Below are 21,484 nucleotides of genomic sequence, written 5' to 3'. Positions count from 1 at the left end.
TCATGTTCTGTCTCTCTCTCTCAAAATTAAAATATACAAAAGACAAAAATAAACAAAAGTAAAATAAAATAAACAGTAAAAAAATTTTAAAGAAAATAAAATACTATTAGAAAGTCAGAATTACTCCCCTTCTTTGATTAGCTAAGTTAAAAAGGAGAAAATATTTATAAAATAGAAAATAAAAGCAGTAACTCAGGGGTACCTGAGTGTCTCGGTCAGTTAAGCTTCCAACACTTGATTTCAGCTCAGGTCGTGATCTTGCAGTGACAGGCTCTGTGCTGTCAGTCTGACGCCTGCTTGGGATTCTCTCTCTGCCTCTCTCTTTGCCTCTCTCTCTCTCTCTCTCTCTCTCTCTCGCTCTCACTCTTGCTCTCACTCTCACTCTTTCTCTTTGTCCCTCCCTTATGTGCACCATCTCTCTATATATAAAAATAAATAAATAAACTTTTAAAATCCCAAACTCAACAAGCCACATAGTGAATACAATTTTCAAAACTACTCAGACTTTTCACTAGTAAGGTGGTACGAAATGCTGTTGACACTATGAACTCAGGAAAATCAGAGACTTTTTGTATATATTTTTAAATCTTAGGGTCCAACAAGGTTTGGGGCATAAAAATCAATGTATTTAATAAATACTCAGAGATTGAATGAATGCATTCTTGATAAGAATCAAAGATGTGTGTGTGTTATGGTATTATTTATAAACTTGGAATACTGAAAACTACCTAAATTGTTCAATAACCAAATAATTAAATTGTGGTAATATTATTAGCCATAAAAACCAAATGTTAAATTTATACCTGAAAAATACCATAATACACATTAGGAATTCAATATATGGATTCAGCATCAGATTAGAAATTAGAAAATTGATGAGCTGAGAGACAAGTCAGGAGATAATATATACACTAAAACACAAGGAGACAAAAGATGGAAAATACAAAATAGAGCATAAGAAACAGTTCAGAGTAAAAAAATTTTTTTAATTTGCAGGTCATTAGTGTTCCTTCAGAGAAGAGAGAAAAAATGGAGCTGAAATATTCGTATTTGAAGAAATGATTGCGAGAATTTTCCAAGATGGATAAAACACTGTAAGCCACTGCCTCAAGTCCTAAAACCCACAAGTATTATAAATATAAAGCAACAAAACAACAATAACAACAGAGGAAAAAAATCTCACTAAGAAAAAGCATAGTAAAAACCAAATACAAAGAGAAAAGCTTAAGGTCAGCCAGAGAAAAACAACATTGCCTTCAAAGGAGCAATAACACTAATATATGACTTCTCAATTAACATAAACAAAATGGAAGCCAAAGACAATGAAATGATATTTTCAATATGTTGTGGGGAAAAAGAAGTAGCAGACAACCTATAACTTCACATTCAGTAAAAATATGAAAATGAAAATATAGAAGCAAAAAAAATATATATATAAAGACAATTAAAAACAGAGAACTCATGAGCAGCAGATCCACACCAAAGGAAATATTAAAAGATGTTCTTGAAGCAGATGGTAAGTGGTTCCCGATGGAAGTCCAGAGATACAGAAAGAAAGTTCAACAGAATAGGTTTAAAATGTGGCTAAGACTTGGAGTACATGGGTGGCTCAGTCAGTTAGGTGACCAACATGTGATTTCAGCTCTGGTCTTCATCTCAAGGCTCAGCTTGAGACCCATATCCATATCAAGATCCAGATCAAGCCCTCATAGTACCTGCTTGGGATTCTCTCTCTCTCCTTCTCCCTCTCTCTCTCTTTCGCTCTTTCTCTGTCCCTCCCCTACTCATACATGTGTGCTCTCTCTCTCTCTCAAAAGAAATAAATACATTCCTAAAAAAGAAAAGAAATAGTCATACAATTAATAAAAGAAGAAATAGACAAATCTGCAACTATACTGTGAAATTTTAACCATATTTCTCAGTAAATGATCAAACATGCAGACAAAATATCAGTGAGTACACACTAAAAATATTTATTAAACTTGATTTAATTGACATATATAGAACACTGCACTCCTACTAGACTACAGAATACACATTCCTTTCAAGTACACGTGGATCATTTATAGAAATTGTCCAGATATTTTGTGGACCATAAAGCAAATCTCAACAAATGGCAGAGTTGAAATCATACCAAAAGTGTTCTTCAACTGCAGTGAAATTAATTTAGAAATCAATACCATATGTATGAACTAGAAATGTTTCATATATTTGGAAATTTAAGAAATAAACTTCTGAATAATCCATATTATAACAAAATGAAAATAATAATGAATATATGACATAAAATTGGTGAAATGAAGCTAAAGCCATGCTTAGAGGTAAATTTATATCCTTAGACATATCTATATCTATATCTATATCTATATCTATATCTATATCTATCTATATCTATATATATGTATATATATATATCAGACAAAAGAAAGGCTGAAAAAAGCCAGTGAAAATGAATCTTGCAGAAGGTAGGATTTTAAGTAGGAAAAAGGAGACAAGGACATTTTGGTCAAGCAAACCAGCATAATCCAAGTGCACTTAGCCTGGGCCTGGATAAGTACAAGGAGGTTCTGTTGTAAGAATGGAGTGTGGTGGTTTGACAGTTGATGTTTCATTTAACTTCGTAGAGAACGGGTACGCTGAAGAATTGTGAGACAGTAAGTGAAATGCTCAGAGTCATACTTCGAAAGCTCATCACCAGGGAGGAGAGTTCAGGATGAACTACCTTCTCCTTACCATACACTCATCACTCTCTCTCCTGTAGTGATTTGTCTAACATGTCTCCTCCCTGTTAGAGTCTGTGGGGGCAGCTCCCTGAGGCAAGAAAGCGTATCTGTTTTTTTCGGTGCTGAATCTCCAATGCCTAGGACAGCGCTTGGAATATAGACAATGCCCAATAAATATTTGCACATTAATAAAGGATAAAAGAAATGAGGGATATAGAAATCAGAAAAACATCATTATAGGTTCAGTTTGGGGTTGACACATGAGTATGTCATAGGGCTACAGTTATCCAACAGTGAGGACTCTCATATATATGAATGATCAGATTATATACATGAATCAGTTCATGTATATGAATGATCTGATTAGTTCCTTCTCTATTTTCTTATTTCCATTAATCACATTACTTCATTCATTTATTCATTCATCCAGCAACCTTTTATTGAGTGTCTACTATGTACAGGTATGTTCTGGCCCTGGAAGTACAGATGTAAATAAAACCATGTTACTGCTAAAAACGCAGTTTACATTCTAATATGGCAACTCAGACAGTAAGTAAATAAATATATAATAGGCAAAGTGAGTATCTTGAAGAAAAACAAGGCAGGGAAAGAGAGTGCCAGGTTGTGAGCACACAGGGCAAACCTGAGACACTGACAGAAAGCCAGGCTGGTGGAGCAGAGGAAGAGAAGGAAGAATGGTATTCAGAGATACCCTGGGTCTGGTAAAGTAGGACCATGTAGCATTTAGTAAAGGCTTGGGTTTCATTCTGAAGAAAATAAAAAGTCATTGGAGGATTTGAAGCTGAAGACTCCCATGATTTGACTTATGAATATGAAAGGATACTCTGGCCATCAAGTGGAGAACAGATTGTAGTCCCAGGAACAAGGGTCAATGCACTCAATGGATGTAGACAAATTAGGAAGCTAACTACAGGTCACCTTGACTACTTGAACTCTGCTTTTATCCAATTCCCTATACTGTCCTAACATTTCCGCTACCAGTTTTCTCCTTGTCCATCCACATTACTCAAATCTAGAACTGCATCATCTACTACTTTCATGATTATAATACTATGTAGACGTTCTAGTTGGGGCCTAGAAGTTTGAAGAATGTAGAAGTAGAGTTTCCCATTCCTACTGCGAATTTCTTTATAGACTATACTGAATAAAATGGAAAAATAAATAGTACATTTTAAAATATGGAAATTAAGCAGCATAATTGAAGGTTTGGGCAGCAAGTGAGAACAAAAATTAATCATAAAATGTTTATTTGAAAGCCTTTGATAATTTCTGAATCAATCTACATTTATGGATATAAACCTAATCTTTTGGAATGTTTGGTTTTGACTTTTTTTCAAAGAAGCAGGTGCAATTAGATTATTTGTTTGCTTTATGCTAATTCATAGAGAACATATGGGAATTAATTTTAAAATATACCAAAACACATACAGGGAACAGTATCAACCAATATCAGGATATTTGACTTTTCTAATTTAAAAAGAAAAAAGAAGTATAAGCATATTTCTGCATCCCTGGAACACATCATAATTTTTTGTTCTTAAACACGACACCATAGTTTTGTATACAGTATAAAGGAGTGAAAAAGGCCGATGCTTAAAGCTGAGGATTTCAATAGCTAGGAACAGTAATTTAACCTAATATGAGATTTTAATCCTAGGAAGTGTAATTGGATTTTGCAAATATAAAAAGCAATTATTATATTAACACTTGCCTTAAATGGTTAAGAGTTATAGAAAAGAATTTGTGTCAATTTAAGCAGTTTGATTTGCTTAAAAAGATAGTCTGACTATTATCAAAACTGACCCATATATTTACTGTCTCCACAAAAATTGTGTTGATATATGATGTGTACAATGAGAAGAATGTTCTAGTCAGATCATCAACTTTATGCAGAACTACATAAATTATTTAACAGAAAAATAAATCATATGCTATTGAATACTCAAGAAAACAAGAATATGACTTTCAATTTTTAATATGTGGTTTTCACAATTTATAATTATATAGACATGATCATCATTTGTCTGCCTAAAGAACTTCTCTATACTATTAAATTACTTTTCTTTGAAAAGCAAGAGACTATAATATAGTTCCATTAGCCTGTACACCTCAAAACTGTTACTGAGAGAAAAACGTTGAATGCAGGAAAAAGCATGTCATTTCTTTCAAGCTTCATTTCTTCTATTCTCTCATGGAGAAAAAAAGGCCTTATAAAATTTGACCAATGCAGTATAGTTTGGATTTATATTCTCTTGGAAAGGTAAATACAATTAAGTGAATATCATATACTCAGTGTTTACTGCATGCCAATTGTGGCCAGATTTAATTATACCAGAACTGATTTTATAGCAATTGTAAAAATGTAAATAAGGCTTTAAAACTGATTCAGAAATCATATTTTATAAACAAAGCTTTGATTTTAATTTAAGCAATTCTCTTAGGGTGTGATATGCATTATTCAGAATGTTCTGCTTTTGTTTTGATTGAAATAGCAGTGATATTTCAGGAAACCAAGGGATAGAAACACCTGTTTCTTATCAAATTACGTCTTCTAATGATTATAACTGTTTTACACACTAAATTGACTTTAAAATGTAAATTTTGCAATATTTTAAAAGTTTAAATTATTAGATGGAAATTTATTTTAAAAGTAGCAGTGGGAAATGTAAGACAAAACAGACCATATCCTTACCTATTTTATTCTAAATATTCCTACTAATAAAACATGTATCAAAAGCATCTACACTAAAAATGCTTTTCATAACATATGTTGATTTTTGTCCTACTGCAAATATAATAACCAGTTAATAAAATTTGGAACGTAATAAATAAAAATTTAAAACTCAATAAAAGGTGTCAATAATTTGATATATTTTCCTTCAAGTCACCTGCCCATCTGGTTAGCTATCAATTTATCTTACCTTTATCCACATAACATGAGGATAATACTACACATGTTTTATCACTCGCTTTGTTGTTAGTATCAAAACTCATGAGATTTTGAAATACATTCTTAAAACAAAAAAAAAAGTCAAAGAACTTGTATATTTATGTCCCTTTTTGAAAGAGTGAAGTACATGCCAAGTGGAGTCATGAAGAGAAATGTCAATGTGATCCCTGGCAGCTGCTGGCTTCCCTGGGAAGGCAGGGGCCGCGTAAGAGTACAGTAGCTAGCAAGCCCCTCAGCGCTTCCCAAAGTCACTAGTCGGGAGAGAACAAAGGCCCTTCCAATGCAACTAACACAGATGTGCCCAAAGGCAAACTGTCAGAAACAGTTAGGATGACAGCTACTCACAGTTCATTATTTCCTTCTCACAGGTCACTGGGTGACAAGCTGGGTCAGTGTGCTTTGTGAGCTGTCCTAGTCCTTCCCCACCCCCTCTTCAATTTGAATAAGGTAAAGGGCTCCATTGGACAAACTAATGTAAACAAACACATTCCAGACGCTTAAAGATGCCAGAATATGGCATTTATTTTATTTTGGACCAAGTTTAGAATTAACTGTACACACAACTCACTTTATCCAAGCAAGAAGACAACCACATTTCTAGATCTCACTGATAGAGGAAGAAAAAACATCTCTGGTGTTGCTAAAGCAAAAAGTATATATATATTCTACTATAAACTAAGAACTTCAGATTAAAGAGATTTTCCTTTTCTTCAACAGGAAAATTTTTTTCCACATTACAAAAAAAAAAAAAAAAGATCAACAATCAGACTGCTTTCCACAGATATTTAAAATATAAATTAAATTAATTGATTCTGTAGATAGGAAAGCCTGGTTTGTGTGTTTGTGATGATTGTTATAATTTTTCTTTAGGATATAATTCAAAATAATGCACCCATCCAAACGACAATAGTTCAATCAAATCTTTATGATGTAATATGCATAAAATTTTAGAATAACTTAAGACGACTATTCAATATGATGACATTCTATTACAAAAATCACTGGAATAAATACTACTAAGAAGCCAGGAATGAGTAATAAAACAGTGGTAAAGAGCATGGTCTATGGATTCAAATAGTTGAGAGTTCAAATTCTATCTCTCCCATCTATCTGACTGGGCACATTATGAAATCATTGTGAAATCACTCTGAGCCTCAGTTGTCATATCTTTATGGATTTTAAGAGTACCTCCACCATCAGATTATCATGACAAAATTGAATAAATTTACCACAGTGTTAGAAGAATAGTACTTTCAATAGCAGTTGACACATCTTAAGTATTCAACAAATAACAGATATTAGCTACCTATCACCAAATTTAGTATACATAAAGCTGAATTGAATCACCACTCAAGGTGGGAAACACCTTGGCTAATCATGGCATAAGTTACATTCACATTATTAGATAGAGATTTTTAAAAATCTCTAATCCATTTGAGTATAAATCTCTATACATCAGTAAATCTAGACTGCGGATTCAATAAGTCAGGGGTTCAGTCTTCCTTAGTATTATCTACCTCTTATTTCATCTTCACTGAAAGCTTCATATATCAATATATCTTTTATCATTCCCTTTCTAAACTGTAGCGCTGTATTTAAAGGTCCCCTTCTAAGATATCCAGTCAAAATGATAGGCCCCATTTGAAAGGCTAAAAGAATTGGAATAATCACCAAGGCAAGAACATGAATGGCTAGGCAGGATAATAGACACTGAGAAAAAGACTTTGGGCTCAGATAGGCCTGCCTTATTACTAGCTGAAAGGCCTTGGCAAGTAACTTAATATCTCTGTCCCTCCATTTCCTATCCTATAAAACAGAGATTAATACCTCAGTTTTACATATATCATAGGTTCTTGGGCAAATACACATAAAGCACTTAAGCAAAGTCAGTGCATGTTATTAAAAATTGAATGCTTTCTTTCATTTTCACCTATTACCTGCCACTACCATATCTCTGTCTTCCCCCAAATTTGGCTACTTGCAGTTTTCTCCTTCTTTGGTGACTTCTAAAGAAATACATACATTTATATCTCTATATCTTTTTATTCTTTTCAATTACATGTTCTTTCTCCAGATCACTTGATCATTAATATGCTTGTTCTAAGATTCTACTTCTCCAATTTCCACAACTCAGATCATTTTACATTATTCCTTTACTTCTCGTTATGATTTTATTCTGTATTTTGTAAAGTTATCATTGATAAAAGCAAGAAAATGTAAAGCTCTCTCTTAAAGCTGCAAAAAATTCAATGTGTTGGGCAGCATGTAAACCTAACCAGACAACCTGAGGTTCAAAGTAATCACTATGCCAAACTCAGAACCATGTTCTAATTTTGTCCAACAATTCCTTCCAAAATGGGAGGAAAGTAATTGCTCTAAGTACTTACCCTCTACTCAAAATAACTTTGTTAAAGAACAGAAGGAGAAAGAGAGAAACTGAAATTACATCTATTATGGTAAATTGTGGGGGTTGAGAGGAGAATGAAGATAAAAATCATGGCTTTAAGGAAAAAAAAAATAGAAGGCTAGGAGAGTTTGTGTAGCCTGACACACAAACCCTGAGGGATATGCACTAAGATAATGGCCCTAGGAATTTTCTTATGAAATAAATCCCAAACATGGTTAGTTGATTCCTATTGCTTAAAAATCACAAATCTAACTACAACCCCTACTAAAAACTGTTGTCTACTCTCCTTGCTTTCAGAAGATTTTCACAAAGACCACTCATTGAGGGCTTGCTACAGTCCCTGAAATTTGAAGACAGTTAATTCTAACAACTCAGGTCTTCTGTTATGTTAACTAACATTAACTGCTTTGTTGTTTGTTTTTCTCTTTGTTCTGTGGTGGGTTTTTGTTTTGTTTTGGGGTTTTTTTTTTTTTTTTTTTTGGCTCAAATTCCCTAATACTATATATATATTACACACACACTCACACACACACACACACACACACACACACACACACACACACAATATACATATCACTGGTGTCCTGACACACTGACCCACCAGGACCAGGGCCAGCAGGAGGCAAACACGGAAATCCCATATAGGTTCCAGAAATCTGGTAGCAGAGGAACCTGGTCCTCCTTGAGTAGAACCCAGGATAAGCACAAACTCCCAGCATGCTCTTAAAAAGCATAGAATAGAAATGGCTGCTGAGTCTAGAAAGATAGGCCAACAAAGGTCTTATAAAACAATATTTAAGTTCCCCAGTGGCCCAGTTTTCTCTGAGTTTCTGTTTTTCACGCAAACCTCAAAGACTGCTCCTGAGGGACTTACATTCTGGTGACCTGACCAGAGTGGCCTGGCTAAACAGCTGAGGCCTTGTGGTTTTGTTGTAGGGTGTCAGAGAGTTGAGATTCTTATATGTGATTAAAAAGCTAGTAGCAGGAATAAAAACTAGAACTTAAGTTTTCCTACAGGTCCGGGATATCCCCAGACTAGATAAAGAAAGGTCCTAAATTTGTTTTTTCGTTTATCTGTGAACTATCTTACTCAAAACAACAAAACCAATGTGAGGTTTAATAACAAAGAGATAATAAATTGAAAAGTCACTTTAGCTATCAGGAAAAAATGTTCCCCTCCTATTAAAATCTGAGACAGGAATGTATAATGTAAGATATAAGATAGATTTTCATCGAAATACAAGTCATATTGCACACCTTAAACTTATACAATGTTATACATCAACTGTATCCCACTCAACAAAGCTGGAATTATTTTTAAGTAAATGAAAAGTTGTCACTTTTTTTCTATCTTCATGCAACTGACATTTCTGTCTACAGTTAGAATATTTAAATTAGGAATTATCTTGAATTTTAGTGAGTACAATAAGAATTATATTTCTTCTTTAAGAGTACTTCAGTCAATAGTTAATTTCCAACAATTATTATGTTAAAATTGCAATTTATAACATTATTTTGTTATAACCCAACACAAATTAACAATAACTCTATTACTACATAAACTTTAGTTTCCCAATTAAATAAAAAGGATCAGATAAATAGCTCTAGTGTCCAACCATCTGTGATTTTCAATTGGTTAGCAAAATCATTGGTTAGTTTTATTCTGGAGAAATTATGTCAATTTGTTAAACTGTCACTGCTTAAGACTATCTATTGGTACTTATCCTCAGGTCTAAATATAATAATCTCCTCACAGAACACAAGAAGGATAGTCTATGGGTATGATGTTTTTAAGGACCTCTTGGTATTTTCACAACTGGATACATACTCAGTATCACTTTAATTATGTTATTTCAAAGTCTTTTAGGGAAATCCCACGACAAAAACTCTTCCTAAGTATTCTTATAAACAATACCATACATCATAGTTTAATGAAATACACATAAATGTCACCTCTCTTCATCAAATGTGACCTGAAAACTACTGTGCTTGAAAGCCAAAGGGCTTTTGAGATATTTCAATAATCTTCAAGAAATCAATCTTACATGAAACTGAAGGAAAACATCGAATGTCATTGAGCAATAAAGCTCTGTTCTGTCAGTGCCCTACCTCTGAGCAGAAGCCTTAGGATGTTTCTCTTCCAGTTTCCTCAGCAGTGCCACTGTCAGCTGCCTTGTCTCCCCAAGAGAACCTTCTGGCGGCATTAAATGGGTGTCTGAAGGCTCTGGCAGTTGCTTCAGACTAGGGATGCTGGCACTTTTTTCCAGAACCTAATAAATGAAATATAAGAATAATATAGCTAATTTTCAATGAGTGGAAATATCTAAACTATATATTCCCCAAATTTAACATTACACTATTGAGGGTTCCTCCAATCTGCCTCATTCAGCACAGAAATCATTTGTATGTGGCCAGAAGAAAAGGCAGCAGTTCTAACAAAAGCTACTGGGTCATCCACTATTTAATAAAATATGTAAGTATATATTAATGTTTTTATAAATAAAATGCACATATAGGTATTTATATTATGTGTATGATTTTAAACAATCAGTATAATTAAGATATGAACTTGTACTTGTTTCCCAAAAACAACTTGAACATTTTCTCTTTTCAAAATACACTTTAGAGATCTAATTCTGTCTTGCCTCTGGCTCACTACACTGACCTCTTCTGCTAAGCTGTTACCATGATGAACCGTAGTCCCGGCACCATGGTGAATGTGATCTTCTGTCTGGGTCACATCCACTGGTGCATGTAGTTCCTCCAGGTAGGTCAGAACAAACTGGGGATAAGCCTGTGGGGAAGGAAAAAAATAAAAATAGTAGTAGCCTCAGAAGTAACAGCCAATAATCTATACAAGTGGAATTATGGGAGGATAAATTAGATTAAGAATAAAAAGTTCTGACTAATAAACTGTACTTTATCATCTATTTCAGACATTATAATCAAGCCTAGTAACTTTAAGATTTCTAATTAGTTGTTTAATATGAGCAAGTTTAACTAGATTGCTAGTTTTCACTCTCAGATAGATGATAATATTAAAGCCATCTTATATAATAATAATATCTAAGATATATTTAGTTATTTCTTCATAAGGTGTGCAATTGCTATATCATCTGGGGGTATTCAATTCTGCTCTGGAAGACAAGAAAACAAATGGGATGAATGAAGTTCATTAGCTGAATTAAGTATAGATAAGTAAGTTAGTAACCTGAGAAGTATCAGACAGAAAGTAAGAGTGTAAGTCTATGAACATAGCTAGAAAGGAGTAGAGGGCAAAATAGGCATTTAATAGTCATGATTTGCTAAATAACAAATAAAGCAAAAAATATTTATTATACACTAAGTACAAATGAAGCACATGAGACACACAATAATTGAAAGATATTTAATTGGCCACCTATTGCTGACTCTGATGTTGGATTTTCAGCCAAATAACATCCACAGCTGCCCATCAGGCCAACTGGGGAGGATAGCTATTGGCCGAGTTTACTTGCCAATAAGCTCTCTAATGGAGCAAATGTGTGTCACTTCTCAGACACCTTTAGTGTATTGGGCCTCTTCGTTCAAATTTTCACTCTGGTCCTTGTAACCACATCATCAGCAGAGAAGGGTGATGCAATAGAGAGAGAGAGAGAGGTTGACTTTGCAGAAATTCAGGTATTATGATCCTTTAGTATGTTTACCTAGCCTACCTCTCTTCCCATATATTTTACTTTATACTTTAAATTGATTTAATAGGAGAGCCTAAGTGGCTCAGTCAGTTAAGCATCCAACTCTTGGTTTTGGCTCAGGTCATGATCTCACAGTTTGTGAGTTCCAGCCCCGCATTGGGCTCTGTGCTGATGGCACCAAGCCTGTTTGGGATTCTCTGTCTCCCTCTCTCTCTGCCTCTCCACTGCTCATGCTCTCTCTCTCTCTCAAAAATAAACAAGCATTAAAAATTTTTTGATTTAATTAACTGTGATCTGAACATTTTATTTGATCTGTGCACCTTTCTGGTCCATGAAATCTTTGCTAATTTATCTAGGATCATACTTGGAGGCTACTATTGCCTCAAATAATTTTCAAATGACAATATATTTACATTTTAATCCTCTCAAAAGCCCTTTGAAACAGGTACTATTATTTTGCCCATTTTAAAGATGAGGAAACAGACACAGAGACGTTAAGCAACTTTCTCAGTGTCACCAAGCTTGTTTACTAGCCCATAAAACTTAGAAATATTGCCTCAAGTATGATATAAACTTCTTTTTTAAAGTGTAGAACTAAAGTTCTAACAAAAAATATAAGAGGAATTTGGGGGATAATTAAAGGGCACTAAAGTCCTTATATTGTCCTGGAAAAAGAGATATTCAACCAAACTTACGCACACAAGCACAATAGATGCCCAAGAAATAGAGACTATCTGAACAATTCTGCCTGCCATCATTCTAATCCTCATTGCATTGCCTTCTTTATGAATCCTATACATAATAGATGAAATTAACAGTCCCTCTTTAACAGTAAAAACCATAGGGCATCAATGGTACTGAAGTTATAAGTATACGGATTATGAAGACCTAGGCTTCGACTCCTACATAATCCCTACCCAAGAACTAAAACCTGGGGAACTACGACTACTTGAAGTCGATATTGAACAACCTTAAACTTTTTTTTAGAAAATCTGTAAGTAAATATGCATGTTAAAAATGTAAGGGGATCCATAATCTTAAATGCATATTACTAAGTGAAAGAAGCCAACCAGAAAAAGATACATATTTTATGATTCCAAAAACGTGACATTCAGAAAAAGACAAAACTGTGGACACAGTGGGAAAAAAGATCAGCCCTTGCCAGGGGTTAGGAGGGAGGGAAGGATGAATGGGCAGAGCACAGAGAATTTTTAGGGCAGTGAAATAATTCTGCATGATACTATAATGGTGGACAAATGTCATTATACATTTATCCAAACCCATAGAATACACAACAGTATGAGTGGACCCTAATGTAAACTATGGATTTTGGGTCATAATGTGTCAATGTAGATTCATCAACTATAACAAATTACCACTCTATGGGGGATGTTGATCGTGGGGGAGGTTGTGCATGTATGGGGAATTGGCATATATGAGAACTCTAGTTTCCATTCAATTTTGCTGTGAACTTACAAAGCTGCTCTAAAAAATAAGGTCTATTAAAAAAATTTAAGAGACTCCACCAAATAACAAGTGACAAAAGAAAAACAGATAAATTATACTACATCAGAACCTAACAGTTTGTACTACAATGTCATCAAAAATGAAAAGACAACCCATAGCACGGGAGAAAATATTTGCAAATCATACGTTTGATAAGGGGTGTGTATACTGAATATATAAAGAACTCTTACAGCTTAGTAAGAATGATAGATGACTAATATATTAGCAAAGGATCTAAGTGGAGGATAATTTTCCAAAGAAGATATGCAAATGGCCAACAAATATATGTAAGTGACATGGCTCTGATTCTGACAGTTTTAAATCCCTTATATTCTGACAGTAGTTTCAGGTCTTACATCCTCTAACAGAGGTAAAGATACTTCATCTCAGTTTATTTTTGAGGTATATTTCCCTCTTATACGAAGAAGGCATACCTGGAACATGGGAAACTTCAATATATATCAAATGAGATGGATGAGGCAGTGCCCAAAAGGTAGAGCCATGCTGTGTCAGAATATACCGCTAGGCATAGCAAAGACAAACCAAAAAAAAAGGAAAAAAAATATCATGTGCTTTGCTTCCTGGAGTTGACAGTCAAGCAAAGGTGGCAGACATACCCACGTGACACAGACAAGTGCTATTATTCATCCTCCTACCATGCATTTGGAGAGACTTACAAATTGTTCTGCCATTTTCCCTTTGGAACAATTCTAAACTATTCCCACCCCAGGTACTGACTGTCTAACATTTTGCTACTATAGTTCTTTACCATTCTTCTACTCCAAGACCAGGCTATCTTGATCTCCAAGCAGTCACCTATCAGTTCAGTATTCAGACCACAAGTATAAACACCCCCCCTCCTTCTACTGGACTTCTACTCTTCTCTTCTAGGGAGTTGACAGCCTAATCTTTTGACTTTCTCCCTTCTAGTGCATCTGCACATCGTTCTAAATTGACGTCTAATGTCAACACCCACTGTTTTCCAAGTCTTTCAGACATCTGGGCTTCATTACATTCTTATCGTTCTAATCCACTTTTACCACCAGAAGATAAATTTCTATATTTGTATAGTAATAATGTATTCAGTAGTACATCTTTGATCACATCATTCTCACTTTAAAAACTTAAACTAGTACTCCCGGTACATACTGATTAACTGTACTGTGCTATTCTGGCTTCAAATTCCAGCTGGGGTATTTACCGACTTTGTGACCAAAAGCTCTACTTCCTTAAGGGAGAAGTTTTCTACTGAAAACTGAGTAAGAATCTGCTCAGAATTTCACATGGACCAAAATCCCCCTCAGGATACAATGACAACTCTCTGGTTGCTAAAAAAGATCTCATCCACTTGTGAGTTTCTTTTCTTTTTTTTTTTTAACTTAACAGGGCTGGAGAATCCTCTTCATCACTCCAAGATATTCATTCTATGTACATTAAAACGTCTGCATATTTGACCTAACGAGGCTCCATAGGAATATTTATTTCCTCATGAAAAATAGAGCAAGTGGGTCTACAGAATCTCACCTGAAATATTTTAAACTCTAGATACTCTTACCTCCTCTTGGTTAGTATATGATCAGGCATATTTTTAAAAAGTGCTTCCCGGGGCACCTCAGTTGCTCAGTCGGTTGAGCATCCGGCTTCGGCTCAGGTCATGATCTCACAGTTCATGGGTTCGAGCCCTGCATCAGGCTCTGTGCTGACGACTCAGAGCCTGGAGCCTGCTTCCAATTCTGTATCTCCCTCTCTCTCTGGCCCTCGCACTGTCTCTCTCTCTCTCTCTCAAAAATAAATTTAAAAACATTAAAAAAATTAAATCTGTAAAAAGTGCTTCCTGACTATAAATGCTTTTCATAGAAAACTTAGAAAATGCAGAAAAACGTAAAATAATTATTCATCTTCCAACCACCTGTTTTATGTATAAACTTCCAGTTTTGTTTCTACATACATACATAATCTTCGATATAATATAAATAAATGTTCTCTTATCTCATTTTTCTTGAAATTTGCATTTTTCTCTGTCATCATAAATTATTCTACATTATTTGTAATACCAATATATAGTATCCATAATAAAAACATACCATAATATATTTACATAATCTCACTGTTGATTACCTGTTTTCAATTCTCACGATTATAAACAAAGCTCTAATAAATACCCTTAAAGATATATTGTGGTACATAGTATTGATTAATTCCTTGGAGTAAGTTGTTTTAAGTGAAATTTCTGTGTCAAATAGAGGATATATTTTTACAGATTTTGATAAATATTGCTAAACTGACCCTCACAAATATCCCAGTCTCCTAGATAGCATCCAGTGTTCCCTGCCTCCTAGAGTTCATACCATCGTGTGGTCCCTTCCACATTATAGCAGGATTGGTATATGTGGCCCAATGAAGATGCCAGAAATGTTGTTACATCACTTCTGAGATTAGGTTATAAGATACAACTTCCATTTTGTTCTCTTGTTCTCTTTGGTCACTAGCTAAGGTTGTGGATAACACTTTGGAGAAGCCCAGATACCAAGAAACTGAATGGAGGCTCTTGTCTATAGAGTAAGTATGCCTTGAGATAGAATCTCCAGCCTCACCAAGTCTCAGATGACTGCAGTCCCTGTTGACACCTTGACCACCTCTTCATGGAAGATTTTGAGTTAGAACTATCCAGCTAATCCACTCCCAGGTTCCTGGACCACAGAAACTGAGATAATAAATACTTGTTTTAAGTCACTAAGTTTGAAGGTGTTTGTTACACGGCAATAGATAACTAATACAAATACAATAACAAAAAACTCGTACACGTATAAATATTAAAAAAATGTGCATACTTGTTTTCTCACATTTTCATCAACATTGGATATTCCTGGTTTTACCAATACTTAATAGGGAGAAAATACTGTCTTATTGTTTTACATTGCTTTAATTTCTAGTGAGGCTAAACTTTTTTTTTATTTGGTTTGGCTCTTCTAATTTTTCTTTGTCATGTATTTCCTTTTCCTGTCCTTTACCTAATTTCTATTGAAGTGTTTCTCCTCTTCTACTGTTTTATCAGGCTTATTTTGCATTTATATTGCAAATATTTTTTCCCTATTTATTCTTTCTCATGCTACTTTAGGTTAGTTTTCTGATTCTTATATACTCAAAGCCATCAGTTTTTTCCTTTATGGATTCTGCCTTTACAGGTTCATGGAGAGGTCTACTTGCCATTAGTATGGGTTAGATGTTTTAATCCAGGCTTTCTTTTAGGTATTTATGGTTCCATGTTTAAGTTTCAATCTTTAATTTAGCTGAAACTGGTAGACTGTATAAAGGAAGTAATCCAACTTTATCTTTTCACAAATGAATAGAGGAATAGTTAACTTTAAAAACAAATCAAATAAAAAGAACAAAACTCATCCAAGTAAAAACAATATAAAAATGCAATATTATATTTAAATTTGTTCATTATTATTATTACTAGTTACAAATTATCAATTAGCTAGCATCAATATGCCAGAATCTATTGATAGGCCAGAATCTGGGCCAAATACTCAAAACGTTAGCATTAATATCTCCATTTTGCAGACAAATAATGTGAAGCTTGCAAAAGGCTAAGTGACTTGTATAATGCCACACAACTAATAAGTGGTGGAACCAAAATTAGTTATTAATATCCTAAAGTAATTCTGTCTCCTTTTTAAATAAATGGAATGAGCTCCATTTATGATCCAGCCACAAATAATTATCAAATTATTCTCCATTTTAGTCTTAACTAGAATGGGTATAATTTTCGATGTGACTAAATTTAGATCCAATCAAAATTTCTAAACCTCTAAAAGAATATAATTCCTCATTAATAGTTTTGCTCTGTGAATTGTAGTAAAAAAAATAAGCAATTGTGTTTGGGAATGGAACATTAAAGTTTTTAGAATCAAAATCCTCTTAAAAATAATCATGTTTGAAACACAAAAGTATGAGTTATTTGCTAGCTACCAATGTACTGTTGAGAATAATTAGAAAAGTATGAATTACAAGAAAGGGGAAGGTAAAAACAAGAGCAGAGTAAAACTGGATGTTTAGATACCTGAATTTGGGAAGAGAAAAGAAGAAAATACACATAAGCCATGGTCCTGCTCTTCTGTGTCTGTTGGTGGGAAAGTCAATACTTATATAGGACAGAATTATGTTCTTGGATACTAGGAGTCAGTTCTGTTTAGGTATACCTCAGAATAAAGTCATGTGAGGGTACAGGCCAAAGTGCTAGAGGGATATTTTAGTACAGTCTCAAAATTCTACTTTTTATTTTTATGAAGATGAATAGGTTTTGGTTTTTCTGTGACTCCCTCTCCACTAACACAGAGCTTCACTCTGACTCAGGAATGTAGTGGAGTCAGAAACAGGGCAGGGGGTAGCTAGGGTGAATCTCAGCAGGAAGTTAGATACAGGTTATTTTTAAAACGCTTTGACAGTTGATGCTACGTCAAATTCCCTTCTTAGGAACAGAACTAAAATTGTATAGGCCTGGTTGAGCTAGTGAATAGGTTGGAGTTTTAACCAGGGTGCCAACAAATAACTACAAGGAAATGCTATTCTATTAATTTTCAAATGTAAATTGTATGAAACTCTCTAAATTTCTAAAATAATTCAGGTCAGGAAATAATGGCTCAAATGTATAATTCTAGAACACTAGAGAAATAAAACTATTATTTTCACTAGTCAGGATCCAATAAAGAGATATAAACTACATTGTGATTTGAACAGGAAAAGTTTAATATAAACAATTAGTAACAGGGGCTTACAGAGTCAGGAAATTGGCTAATAAGAGTCTAAGAGAACATTAAAGGATATATGAAGAGCAGATATAGGGAGTAGCCAGTACTGCTAGGCCTGAGGTAGAATATCCAAGGAAGAGGCCTGGCCCGTGGTTGAGATCCAAACCACATAGAAAAGAGTACAGCCATGGCGCACTAGATGGTGAATAGGTCCCTGAGTAAGTTCACCCATGGATTTCACCATATATCTGTCTTTGGAGCTCAAGGGGAAGCCGTCCACAGAAAGGTCCCTCGCTGGTGACACTCCACTATAGAGCCACCCATGAGGAACATGCTCAAGGAAACCATTCACAAGAAGGTACCCCACTGGCAGTCAGTAGTCTGCTGTTAAGCTGCCTGAGGCCAGTGTCTGGCAGTAAATGGTAGGTCTGGATCTGAGAGGGAATATATTGATAACTGGCATCCTCTGTGTCATAAGTTGAATTGTGCCCTCACTGCCTTCCTTCTCCCCCAAGTACACTGAAGTCCTAACCCTTACTGTAAATGTGACCTTATTTGGAAATAAGGTCTCTGGAGATGTAATTAAATTAATATTAGAGATTTTGGGTGGGCCCTAAGCCAAAATGACTAGTGTCCTTAAAGAGAAAAATTTGGACACAGACACACACATGGAGGAGAATGGCATGTGAAGATTCAGATGCAGAGGGAGTTGGCCATGTGAAGATGGAGGCAGAGACTGGAATTATGCTGCCATAGTCAAGGGACATCCAGGACTGCCAGTAGATGGAGGAGGCCAGAAAGAATCTTCCCCAAGAGGATTCAGGTGGAGCACAGAGCTGCTGGCGCCTTGATTTCAGATTTCTATCCTCCAGAACTGGAGAGAATATATTTCTGTTGCTTATGCCACCCAGGTCATGGTACTCTGTTATAGCAGCCCTAAAAATTAATACACCGAGTATGTCCAATTTCATTCATCTAAGTAATTTAGCATTTCTGAAATCATACTGGTGTGATCCTAAGGCAAACACTATCAAATACCATGTGATTAATCTAATTTTTCCTTTCCTTAAATATTGATGATCAATTAACATTCCATTTAGGCTTGGAATCATAGACAAGGAAGAAAATCTTGAGATTTTCAAGGCCAATATCTTCACTTTATTAAAGCAAATTTTATATGCATATGAAACACCTACAGAAGAGTATATAAATCATAATTATACAATTCAATCCATTTTCACATTGTGAATACCTGTTCAATCACCCAGGTCAAGAAAGGGAACATCACAACACACCTGAAGGTTTGTTGTTTTGCTTGGCATTAACGTTTAAATAACTGCAATCACCCAGCGTGCATTTTCTTGCATCTGGCTTCTTTGTAAACCATTATATTTGTGATATTCATATACATTGTTACAGATAATTATAGGTTGTTTATAGGCATTGCTATCATCCAGAGTCAGAAAACTAAGGCCCATGATCCAAATCTAACTGACCACCTAGTTCTATAAATAAAGTTTTATTGAAGCATAGCCACACCATTTATTTACATCTGTCTATGGCTGCTTTTATGCTACAAAGGCAGGGTTGAGAAGTTGGAACAGAGATTGTAGGGCTCACAAAGCCCAAAATATTTAGTATCAAGCCCTTATAGAACTTTTCCAGCTCTGCTATATAGTATTCCATTGAATATCTATATCACAATTTATTTATCCACTTAATTGCTAATGAGCGTTTCTATAATCTCCATGCTGAGACTACTAGAATTAACACTGCTATTAACATTTTAGTAAACCTCTTTTTCTTAAGATATGTAGCTATTTCTCTTTAGCATTAAAATAGTACAGGAATTACTAGGTTGTGCAGAGGTGTTCAACTTGAGTAGCTGTTGCCAGTTTCCCAAAGCGCCAATCTCCTCATTTAAAAGAATAAGAAAACTGATGTGGATAAAAAAAGATACCTGCAATCCCATGTTTACTGCAGCATTCACCACAATAGCCAAGATATGGAAGCAACCTAAGTGCCAACTGATGAATGGATATAGATGTGATATATGCATTGGAATATTCATCAGCCACAAGAGAGAAGGAAATCCTGCCATTTGCTACGATATGGATGGATCTTGAGGGCATTATGCTAAGTGGGATTAGTCAAAGACAAACACTGTATGATGTCACTTATATGTGGAATCTAAAAATGCTGAACTCATAGAAGCAGGGAAAGGAATGGTGGAGAGACGATGAGGGAATTGAGATGATATTTACCAGTGCAAATTTGCAACTATTAGATCAATAAGTTCAGAGACCTAATGCATAGCACAGTGGTTATCATCAACAATAACTTATTACAAACATGAAAGTTTTTAAAAGAGTTAATGTTAATCTCCACAAAAAAAGGCATGATAATTATGTGATATAATAGAGGTGTTAGCAAATACTATACTAATCATTTTGCAATATACAAAATAATAAATCAGCATGTGTAAACTTATGCAATTGTATATGTTAATTATACCTCATTAAACCTAAAAGTAATAGAGGGTGCTTGGATGGCTCAGTTAGTTAAGCATCCGACTTCGGCTCAGGTCAGGATCTCAGAGTTCATGGGTTTGAGCCCTACATCCAGCTCTGTGCTGACAGCTCAGAGCCTGGAGCCTACTGAGAATTCTTTGTCTCCCTCTCTCTCTGCCCCTTCCCTGCTCTCTCCCTCTCTCTCTTCCTTCCTCTCTTTCACAAATAAACATTTCTTTAAGTTTTAAAATAATAATAAGAAAAATAACTGATGCCCTGAAATGCTATGTTGTATCAGAGTAATGGATTGGAAAGAATTATTTTTGGTTTTGGAGAACTTGTATTTTAACGTCAAACAAAGCCTCACAGGAAAGTACTGAGTTAAGTTAAATTCTAAACTTCTGGGCACAGGGAAGTATTTGTGCAAAAAAAAGCATTGCTTGTTCTCAACAATAGGTAGTGCATTTATAAGAATCTGGGAACAGAAAATTTTAAGAATAAAAGCTGTGGCTTACAAAGTCCTCACCTTAGAATAAATGCAGCTGTCTGTTCCGAACACCCACTCCTGAGAGTTACCTCCTTTATGTCTGTAATGAAAATGTAGTTTAGAGACTGACAACTTTTCTCCACAATGAAACATTTTGTAGGTTTTAAATGAAAGAATCATTTTCCATCTCCTGGCAGGAAGAGGACTGCCCATACTCAACCAAGTCTCTACCATCATCTTTCGACTTTCATTCTACCATTTCATTTTACTACTATCGCTGCTACCTCAACAACTAAAACCTTCCTTTCCTAAGACAATCAATTTCTTTGGTACCCAAAGTAGTGGTGGTGGTGGTGGTAGTAGTGTGTGTATACCCATGGTAACAGTAATTAAGAGTTTTAGAGAATAAATAGAATCAATAAAATTATTACAGAAATTTCTGTTTCCAAAAG

General features: G+C 34.8%; 1 protein-coding gene across 1 annotated transcript in view; it reads right to left on the bottom strand.

Annotated features, from left to right (window-relative positions):
* The window catches only part of DCDC1 (doublecortin domain containing 1), a 400,051-nt gene that overhangs the window by 173,360 nt on the left and 205,207 nt on the right, over positions 1 to 21,484 (bottom strand). The window contains exons 18-20 of the mRNA XM_029915553.1: positions 21,072 to 21,132; positions 10,767 to 10,895; positions 10,211 to 10,371 (exon numbers count right to left, since the gene is read on the bottom strand). Of these exons, the coding sequence (XP_029771413.1) occupies positions 10,211 to 10,371; positions 10,767 to 10,895; positions 21,072 to 21,132 (351 nt within the window). The remainder of the gene's footprint in view (positions 1 to 10,210; positions 10,372 to 10,766; positions 10,896 to 21,071; positions 21,133 to 21,484) is intronic.

The sequence above is a fragment of the Suricata suricatta genome, chromosome 11, assembly GCF_006229205.1.
Source record: "Suricata suricatta isolate VVHF042 chromosome 11, meerkat_22Aug2017_6uvM2_HiC, whole genome shotgun sequence".
Lineage (NCBI taxonomy): Eukaryota > Metazoa > Chordata > Mammalia > Carnivora > Herpestidae > Suricata > Suricata suricatta.
The sequence above is the reverse complement of the archived record's forward strand: the minus strand, read 5'-3'. Positions and strand labels throughout refer to the sequence as shown.